Raw genomic sequence first — 11,416 nt, 5'->3', positions numbered from 1 at the left:
GTGTTACATCAATCTATCAGTTTAAAAAACTTTTAAAAATGTATTTAAGTGATATAAGATTAGAAAATGTTAATCTCCAGCATGTACGTTTGGTAATGGCCATAAACCAGTAGAATACATAACTGTTTGTTTATGTAATAAGTAAGGTTTGTTTATGAAATAAGTAACGACAATATCAAGATTATGTATTTATTTAAAATTTCTTGAATCTAAATTAACTTCATTTCATTCAAATCCATTGATATTAATGATATATTCCATCTTCAATGATAGTACAGTTATTTCATTACTAAAACTTGAATATAATATCCTTGACTGGATCCAAAAATACATAGGTGGATGACCACTGGCAAATAAGCCATTATGGACATTTAAGTCTGTATCCTATGTGTGGATGGATCCAGTCATTTATATTATATTCTGATATCTAAATTATGATTATATATATTTTGAAAAACAATAAATTTCCCACTTAAGTATACTGGAGATGAAATCTTAAATACTATCCTTATCCCAACATTATTCATCAATACAATTGCTACAGTATATGTTCATGAATATGTTCAAAATTAGAATTTTGTTGAATCATATGTATATACTCATTGTTACTAGGAGAAAGCTAATATAGGCAATGCCTGTTGTTTGATCCTTTTTCGTTATTCGAAATAAAATTTGTTGAAATTAAAAAACGTATTTTTATCCTCGCTTCATATGCTGACAATGGTGTGATATAGATTGATCCTGTCATCGACTCCCTTTCTACTACTCCATCCATAATGGTGGTATATTTGTATAAAGTTTGCGTTCATCCAGTTTTATTGATTTTCCATCAATCTGTTGGATTAACATAACAGTTCACATTATCGGTAGAAGATATTTCAAATACACAACATAATTGTAGTATGTTTTATATCTCATTTCATTTTGTATGCATTTCGTTTTAATGATTTGATTTTAACTGTGTCACTACACACGAAAACAATATCATCAAATATTCCATCTTTGCATATTACAGAGTTAGCTCCCTTACAGGAAGGAACATATGCATCTATTGTGACGTCATTATTTTATTTGCGCAATTCACGTCGTTTTCTCCGACGTATGTATGACGTTACGCTCGCAAACTGATGACGTCATAATCAATACCTGCCAGCAAGGGCAGATAACTCTGCAATATGCAAATACAGAAAAGTTAAAGTGAAACTATTTTATCAATATTTACAAATTACATGAGAACATTAGTTTGATTCTATATGATACATAATTTATCAAATTAGTTTGATTCTAAATGATACATAATTTATCAAATATATGAAATATAAAAGAATTAGATATGGAATACAATAGGTACAAAAACGAAAAATGATGAAAATAATCTCACAATTTCGATGTTGTGGTAAATACAGCGAACATTCGATAACGTCCGTTTACCGGAAGAGTATTTTACCTTTCGTGAAATAACAAAATAATTCATTCACAATAAGCATACCATGGTTGTTATTAGCTACCAAATCTTGTATCGTGTTTCAACAAAATGATTATAGTAATCTGAATGGACAGTCGTTATGTTTAGATTTTTTAAAGGCGTAAATTGTTCACGTTCATTGCTGAAACTGTAGTAACACCACGAAGTATGTTGCAAGTAAACCACCAATCTGTAAGAAAAAATTGTTACATCTTATAAGTTATTATCATCAAGTAACCCACCAATCTGTAAGATAAAATTGTTATATTTTATCATAAGTTATTATCATCAATTAACCCACCAATCTGTAAGATAAAATTGTTACATCTTATAAGTTATTATCATCAAGTAACCCACCAATCTGTAAGATAAAAATGTTACATCTTATAAGTTATTATCATCAAGTAACCCACCAATCTGTAAGATAAAATTGTTACATCTTATAAGTTATTATCATCTAGTAACCCACCAATCTGTAAGATAAAATTGTTATATCTTATCAGTTATTATCATCAAGTAACCCACCAATCTGTAAGATAAAATTGTTATATCTTATCATAAGTTATTATCATCAAGTAACCCACCAATCTGTAAGATAAAATTGTTATATCTTATCATAAGTTATTATCATCAAGTAACCCACCAATCTGCAAGATACAATTGGTATATCTTATCAGTTATCATCATCAAGTAACCCACCAATCTGCAAGATACAATTGGTATATCTTATCTGTTATTATCATCAGTAACCCACCAATCTGTAAGATAAAAATGTTATATCTTATCATAAGTTATCATCATCAAGTAACCCACTAATCTGTAAGATAAAATAATTATATGTTATAAGTTATTATCATCAATTTGAAGTAATAAAAGATATCTATATACAATAAAACAATATTCATTTTGCCGCACAAATGGTTTATTTGGGTGTTGTTGTTTTGTTTGGGTTTTTTTTTAATAATGGAACTGTTGTCTATTTCATAGTGTTATTTAAAAGAAGTTGTGATATTATCCATTATATGAATTTCACATATATGATACGGGCTATAAATGTATTCAATGCGGGAAATATTTTGAATAGACCATAGTTAAGTTTCACTATAAGGTTCTCGAGCTGAGATAGATATCATATAAACAACTGAGCTGAATAAATACGTCGATCCTACAGACATCGCCACCATCAGCCTTACCGGCATAACATATTATGCAACAGAAGCATAAAGCAGACCCGACACGACCTTATTATACGGACATCGGCTAACTGGTCGTCCCGCTTTCTTTACTTTCAAAAACAAAAGAAATCGTCACTTTTACAGGCTTTGAAATAGTTTCTGTCAAAGGAGATACCTTTCTCACAGGAACGAAAGTTTAATTCAATACCAACAGTGGCCGCTATCGAGGAAATCTTTAGAATATTTCAAGTGAATTAAAATTTACGCTCGTCTTCCTGTGTTAGGTTGTCCTGGTCTGGATAATACACTTGTGCATAGTATATCTTACTGCTTAAACGCCTTGGTGAGAAAGACTTGTTGTGACGTCCCTGTAACGTTTATTACGTGTTATAATAGACATTAGGAGTCGGACCTTTGCCGTGTCATGCTGTATCGTTCGCTATCTTACATGATACAACAACGCCACCTTGTGTCCTGGGGAGTAGTACATTATTTATAATGCGTCGGGGAGCATCCATTATTTAATCATATTTAATACGGATATAATGTTACAGTCAAAATGATTACATGACGTTTTGTGCATTATCACGTATTATGGCGGACTCCCATGACGAAGCCTAGAGCACAAAGCAAAATACATGTACTTTCAGCAAATATGTTGTCATCAATTATGTGATATGGGAAAAACTCTTTCTACGCTGGGTATGATAGATATGGACATGCCACCCTGGGAGTCAGCAAATTAGGTAAATTACAGCTGAGCCCGGGGTGTTAATTAATTTAGTGACACATCAGGTGAAATTGCCTTATCCTTCACACCCGTATATGAAAGAGTCTGATATTACAGCACCCATGTCTAACTAAATTTATCCTGATATAATATATTGTTTCAATTTCATTCTTCAGTATAAAACCTAACCCTGGCCTTCAACCAAATATGGTCATAAATCAGTATTTACTTACTTGTATACAGGTATGCCTGTCCATTAGTACTAGCTTGTATGCTGAGAGGCCTATAGGGGTACCGTTTAGTCTTTGTAAAAATACATTCATCTGAAAAACAAAACAGCGCAGTTTAATTTGCTTACTTTGAACTACAAAAACTCGACATTCCTGCTTCATACGAACTATTTTTCGGCCGAACACCTTCTTAATATTTGTTGAATATTTGAATAAAATATAAATTTGTATAAAAATCTAAAAAAAAAAATCGACAATCTTATTAATTGTTTTGCTTGCAGAACTCACTCTTAATCCTTTTTGAAAGCTCGTGAAAACCCGTGGTGAAATTTTAGTCTAAATCAAAGAAATCTTTACATGGAATATTCTTATAATTCTTTCGGGATTTTGGAGGGCCGACAAACGTCCATTTTGTATAATGAATATTGAGTTTACATATGTGAAATGTCTTAGATTTCGTAGAATAAAAACATGGCGCGAGACATTGATCCAGGAATTAATTAGAAATATGCAAATCCTTTGATAGAAAGGTCGAGATTTTAACAAAACACTTTTTCACTTTCAAAAGTTCTCGGGTCCGCGTAAATAACCAGTTATAGGATAAAGGATATTGCATAAACATTCAGAACCTGTCATGTAAAATAAAACAGGGCACAGTTTCACAAACATTTGTGTATTTTAAGGATTTCCTAGGAAAGCATTTCAGCATGCAAGGAAAACTCCTTAACAGATTTTTTCCTTACCTTCTTGTGATCCTCTCCTACGGGAATTTCAAGTTAAGGAATTCTTCAAATTTTGGGAGTTTTTTACCACAAAACAAAAATAACAACAAAAAACCAACATTTCCCCCCTAGACATTTGAGAACTGCCAAGTGCCAAGTGCCAAGGTTGGGGCCTTGGTGTCAGCTCTCAATGTAAATCATGTCTCATCAAAGGTGGCTCTCACTTACGGCACTCGTCATAAAAAGACAACAACAAAAAACCACACACGCCAAAAACTGTAAGCATTCTGTCAAATAAATAAGTCAGTTACGCTACAAAATTATGATAATAAATATTATACATATTTTTGTCAATACAATAAGTTAAATAAATTAAAAATATAAATAATATTCACTTCATATATATACACCTACACTATCATCATACACACAGTCACATACGTATATATACTTTAATTCTTTCCTACGGGGGATTTTAAATAATTAAATTTAAAAAATAAGATGTTTTTTTTAAGTTAAAGAATGTTTTTGAAAATGTGCCCGGATCCATATATTATGTATAACAATATAGAAATTTAGGAATGATCTCGACCTACCTGTATAGAGAAATCGGTCGAGACATCAATCAGGTCAAAATTGTAGAGTGTCTGCAAAGGTGCATGGGCCTTTTAAAACAAGATGAAAAACAATATAATCCTTAAAATATATTTTCACCAAATGTGATCTATCATAATACCAATTTGTGACTAATTGTCGTTTTACGATCCGATGTACAGCGATATAATAACAGATAGAAATGTGAAGGAACACTTGAGTAGGTAAGATAAAGTATTGTAGTAGGCGAAGTCAGTAACATAAATTCTGTATTTGTACATTACAGAGTTATCTTTCCTTGTGGGCAGGGATTAATTTAACGTCATGTACTTATAAGCATAACGTCATACATTTCTACGTGAATTACACTCATAAAATAATGACGTCACAATGGATACCTACCCACAAGGGAGCTAACTCTAATATGCAAAGACGAAATAATATCATGCTATATTTTCCAATCACTATATTAATAGTTTTGCTATTAATATTTGACGCTGCTTGATTATTCATAGATATCATAATAGAAGTGAATTTTCATTTAATCCTTTTCTTATTATTCAATAAAATAATAATAAACCTGATCCTTTAAAAAAACATAATTATTGTCGTAATAATGAATCATAAAAACCGCTACTCACCCAATGGTTGATCAAACTGGTTGTTATGGTAACGACACTAAGATTAGAAATCACTGCCATTAACCAAAATATATGAGAGATGAGCTGCCCAACATCCGACCTGATGCTTTGGTACCAACAAATATTATACATAAGCATTAGGGCTAACGACACAGATATCGTCAGACTGGAGGCCACATATAAACTAAACGTATCGTCTGCTACGTCGATCATTTCACACAATGCATTGTGCTGTTTTCGGTAACTCTCCAGTTTAATTTGAACTTCTGGTGCACTTGTAGTTTTCAATTTCTCAATTTTATGCGTAAATCGTTTCAAAAAATGGTAAAGTGTCAGTGAAAATATCATAGTTGCAATACATGTAAAAATCCATGTGCAAGACAATAATAAATGCATCAAAAGATAAACGGCTTTGATTAAAACAGACATTGAGTTTTGGTTTGTAAAGGGGGCGATGAAATTATCGAATATGGTTGATTGAAAGAGCATGTAACCAGCAAACACCACATTTCCGATATTGAAAAACCAGCCGAGACCTAAGCTTGCGTTTGTTATTTTCCCAATACTATTGCATATTGTTTTTTTCTCTGAAATTTCTAATCTGTCCTGATATTTGCCCATTATTTGTAGTAGTTTAGTTACTCTATCGGGATCTTCCACCATCTTGTAACAAGCAAGCGCGTTGAGGATACAGAGTATATACCAGAAATGGACCATCAGTTTTGTCAGTAGGTCGGGCCCGAATGATTTGATTTCCATGTATGTTGGGAAGTACCGGATGAAATTTACCACAAATAAAACAAATATGAATATCCGATAACAAAACAAATATTTAGATATCGATGTTTTGCAGGAATGACGTCCTCTCTGAATTTTCCAGTGATCAAACGTTCCACTGAATGTCATACATAAGAAAAGAGGTCTCATTGCGATGTATAATTCATTACTTTGTCTCACGTGCTGGTTCTCGACGTCACTGTCCTTTGCTTCCACTTCCTCTATAGGTTGTACTTGTGTTACTTGTACCCTTCCGTTTCGGAAGGTGAATTGTCCTGTAGTTTTTGCACTTCGACTCAACAATCCCGACATTATTTACGTTAAAATAATACTGCAAAAATTGTAGATACAGTTACATGCTTGTATAATGACGTTTTTCAATGATATGTTTTGCAACATTAAGTTGCGAAATACACAGCACTACGTGTCCTAGGTAATTTATCGCGGGCTGTCTTCGAGATGTGTGTTGGCACATAGCCAATGTGATCATTTGCTGTATTCTGCAAAAAAAAGGACAAGTAAGAACTTTGATTTGTACAAGATATAAGCATGGTAATGGTATAAAGTAAGTAACTTTTGTAACTAAAGCAAATACTAATTCGTCTGCTACTGTTTTGATAGAAAAAAAACCTACCAGTTCTGAAGATTTATAACCATTTCATTCTACGTGTGCGCCAATGCCGTTCAGAATGTCTGCGTGTTCATGTAACTCGAAAGATCATGGTTGCATTGATTTTAAAATCCGTTATTCAAAGACATTTCTAGCGCTCACAAATGTTTACACAATAATGCAATCAAATATTCAAATGATTGTTCTATTCCATTCGATTTTTCTGACTTTCATGGGCTTCCGCCTCGTAAAAATCAACATACTACTGTATGAAAACTGTAATCGGATGATTGAATAAGCTTCTATTTTATTGGCGTTGAAGTTGGAAGTCGGTAAGCTGCAATATTTTCTAGGAGTCTCTGTATACCTAAGTGTGGTATTTTGTCTCCCAAAAAATATTAACATTTGCTTGTCACTTCTACTATATAAACTAACCAAGCCAAAGTGAAGTATCTGACGGTATAACTGACACCCACAACGTGACCATTATGACGTCACTAATGTTGACGTTGAGACGTCAACTGATGACCGTCAAAATGGCTGTTCCATCTTGTGGATTAAATCGTCGTTGATAAACGGTTTTCCTGGTCTAGCTTAAACAACGTTAATGCAGAAACCCTAAAATGAGTTGACAATGAGTTGACAATGTAAATATGGTCTATATAGATGCCAGAGCTTTGCAGACAATCATCTCATAATGCGCTACCACACACAGGTATACAGAGATAACGGAACAATTACGACTCATATGTATTGTCCATTATGAGTACATTAGTCCATTGATATTGCCAAAACATTGTTTCTCCCAAAGAAAGTTTGCTTCTTGGTGTCTTTCAAATCATTTCATCAAATCAATCATTTTCGTGAAACTATAGAAATAAAATTGTTTTGACAAATCATATCAACATCGATACTTAAATGATCAAAGCTGCCGTTATTTGCGATGTACTTACTCTCGTTACACACCTTAAATTGGTATATTTTGGCGTCGGTAAAATTTTGGAGTTTTTGTATCAAAATAGGGGTAGATAAATTTTGGCATATTAGAGGTCAGGTCAATTTTCTCGAGAATTAAGATAATCTGTATAGTTTATTGCTGTCATAAATTGACAAATGGACGAATATTTTTTCTCCCATACTTCACAGGGATATGCCATGGTTGCTAGATATCTCTATTTTACACAGGTGGGTGTAAGACAGCCACACGCGCTAGACAATAACGTGACGTCATCAATACATGCGGCATAACTGGGGTGCGCATTGTAGATGACGTCATCAATTTTGACGCATAACGACGTTCCTGCGATATTGGCGCGATGAAAAAGTTGGAAACGAAATGGAATTTCATCAATTTTTCTTTTACGTATGGGAGAAAAAGAATCAAACATGGGTCTGTGAAGTGGACAGGGATATCTCAACCCTCGTGAAAGATTTTGGCTTTCTTGACCAGACAAAATCTTGCACGAGGGTTGAGATATTCCTGTCCAATACACAGACCCATGTAAGATTCTATTAATCCGTGAATTATTTCAACACGCGAAATTAAACAGGTATTTAGTTTATATTAACGATTCCCCAAATTATTGTACATTTATGTAGTCCTATAATTGCGGAAACATTTCTTTTCCCATAGCATCTAGCACTTATTAACGTTTATCTACCTACCTTGAATAATTAAACGAGAAAATATTGAAAATGTTCTTCCGTCTTTGCTTATTACAGAGTTACCTTCTTTGCGAGTAGGTTTCTTATTGTGAAGTCATTATTTTGTGATTGAAACGTCGTTTTCTATTAAAAGTATGACGTTACGCTCGCAAACAGATGAAGCACAAGCAATACGTACCCACAAAAATAGTTAACTCTGTAATATGCAAAGACGGAATAAATACTTCTATATTCGATGCTTAAATCGACGATTTAAGCAATGGATGAACACCTACGTATTTTCATTAATTGTACATATGTGCTTTTCCTTGAAACTTGCCCCAGACAAGACCCAGCCTTGTTCTGCTAATGGGAATACATTACTGGTACCATTTATATAACATTAAATTGTCATCAAGTCTAGATCTCGTTACAAATTGTGTAAATCCTGCTAATTCATTATTGACTAGTATTAGTTAATAAATCAACGCAACATCACACACAAATCCTATAAGATATAGGGTTCTTGTTTTTATACTGAATAGCAGAAACACTAACAGCTACTTTCTTTTTGTTTCAACTTCATTGATATATTTTGATGATTAGCCGTTTTAACAACTATTATAGTAAATTAAAAAAGAATGCAGATGTGACCTTGGGTCAACGTACACGCAAAGTATTTCAGAGTAGGCACGATTTAAAAATGTCTGAAATACTCATAAAAAACTGATTAACTGATTAAAAACTATATTTTTATACTTAGACACCACTACCGATCATGTAAATGTGACAAAATATATAATGGTAATAAAATGAAGATGTAAATGAAATGATTGTACAAGTAAATCATCAGTCATTTATATTTCATATTTACTATACCATAACATGGCAATTTTATGAATGGCAGATATTAATAGTAACTTATTATTGAAAGTTACGTATGTCAACGAACACAGTCAAATATCTTCAATTACCTTAATGGAACCGGATATATACAAATGAATAATGTTTAAATTGCTTTTCATAATATGTCAAAATAACAAGGCAGAAAACGTAAATGTTTATTGGTATTCACTATGAACAACAAAACAGATAAATAATGTTATAGATATATAAACATAGGGATAAGATTAATGGACAACACACATTTGATAACTCTTTATATTGTTGGCCATTGACATATTTTATATAGTCTTGTACTTTAATAACTCAGTCTGTCATTTTTTATGAATTAATTGTCCTGTATTTAATCATAATTAGTATCCTTCGCTTTATCCTGTAACAAATGATAGTTCTAGTTCCTTGGACTCGATAATGTCTATTTGCATGCGGTAAATAAAGAAACGCAACATAGATATTAATTTCATGATGACACAGATATTAATGATCTAGTAACACAGATATTAATTGCCTGATCAATTAATTGTTTTCTGTCATCACTTTGTGTGTTGTATGGGTTTCCTCACAGAATAATTCACATTGCCTGATGCGGCATTATGTATCTACCCATGCATCATGATGCAAAAACAAATTCATGTACGGTTTAGCTGCTTTTGTTTGCGATGAGTATCAATTCGTTTTAGCTGTGATCAAGCTCATTCCCGTACCTGCAAGGAATCCTTATTACAAAACCCATTTATGTTATGGGGTATACTTAAATCTGCGTCTCGAATATTTAATTTGCTTGCCAAACTTTTTAAGAATCATTTTTTCAAAAGACTCATTTAAGATAATATAGGGATTGACGCGCCCCATATTGAATATATTCTTAGAGGAATTGCTCCATACAAGCATGGTTAACATAAAAACGAAATCCAATCCCTATATTTACACTTACACGACTTTTTATTTATATTTTATGCAATAAAATCGTCATTTGAAAGTGACGTAATTATTCAATAAAAGTCGGTCAAAAGTGGGAGGAGCTTACTGAATTGAACAGCGAATAATGACGCTTCACGTAAGGTAGAATTATTCATCCGCAACGACAAAAAAGTTCAATATTTTAGTGTAAAATAAACATGACAAACAAAGTAAATTTCAAAGATAATTTTATTTAATCAGATCAGAATTTTAAATATATATTCAATTTTGCTAAAAGTAAATATATAGCGTAATAACATAAAGAATTTGCACACGGCCACATGTGTGAACTCGGTGACCGTTATTGTGCAGCGAGGCGAAGCTGACGCACGCTTACACACTTGAGTTTGCCGAAGTTGTCAAAACACCGATTTTCAAGTAGCTCAATGTGTTTGAGATGTCGTCTGACTTGACGATATTACATCCATGGGAGCCATGTGATTATATAATCTACGCTTAGATCCATATCGCCATCGATAGATGAATCAAATTCACTTGTGTTCGATGGATACAATGTATTTGTGGTGACGCGTAACTGTCAACACGTGGATTATTAGCGGTACATGTTTTATAATACACATGATTAAATTCTCAAAGAACAAAGACAAGAGGATATGTTTATGACTGACCGATCGTAGGACGAACATAGGCACAGAGGTAATGTTTACATTTGACACCCATCATTTTTAACAAAAATGAAAGCACGTCCCCCTGTCGCGATATTTTTCCGTTTCTTTATACAATTGTTAATTTAAAAATTGTTTAAATCATATATAAATATAAAACATGTATATATTGTTTACATTTTTCCAAAATTCTATGAAAAACAACAATATACACGTAATGTTGCGTCAAAATGTCAACAAAGCCATGTGTTTCTTTTTTTTTTAAAGTAGTCCTTTTACGTTGCACAGAACATTTCCATACGCAAGTTCAATGTTCAATGTTACCATGCAGTTATGGTA

General features: G+C 32.7%; 1 protein-coding gene across 1 annotated transcript; it reads right to left on the bottom strand.

Annotated features, from left to right (window-relative positions):
- Window positions 1–1,479: 1,479 nt before the first annotated feature.
- Window positions 1,480–7,015, bottom strand: LOC138306430 (uncharacterized). The gene is made up of 4 exons (XM_069246890.1): window positions 5,558–7,015; window positions 4,919–4,987; window positions 3,604–3,693; window positions 1,480–1,655 (listed from the first exon to the last, which is right to left on the bottom strand). The coding sequence occupies exons 1-4, from the start codon at window positions 6,644–6,646 to the stop codon at window positions 1,602–1,604; spliced, it is 1,302 nt and encodes a 433-aa protein (XP_069102991.1). The 5' UTR covers window positions 6,647–7,015; the 3' UTR covers window positions 1,480–1,601.
- Window positions 7,016–11,416: the final 4,401 nt, after the last annotated feature.

This window comes from Argopecten irradians, chromosome 13 (assembly GCF_041381155.1).
Source record: "Argopecten irradians isolate NY chromosome 13, Ai_NY, whole genome shotgun sequence".
Classification (NCBI taxonomy): domain Eukaryota; kingdom Metazoa; phylum Mollusca; class Bivalvia; order Pectinida; family Pectinidae; genus Argopecten; species Argopecten irradians.
This window is presented reverse-complemented; position numbering and strand designations above follow the sequence as displayed.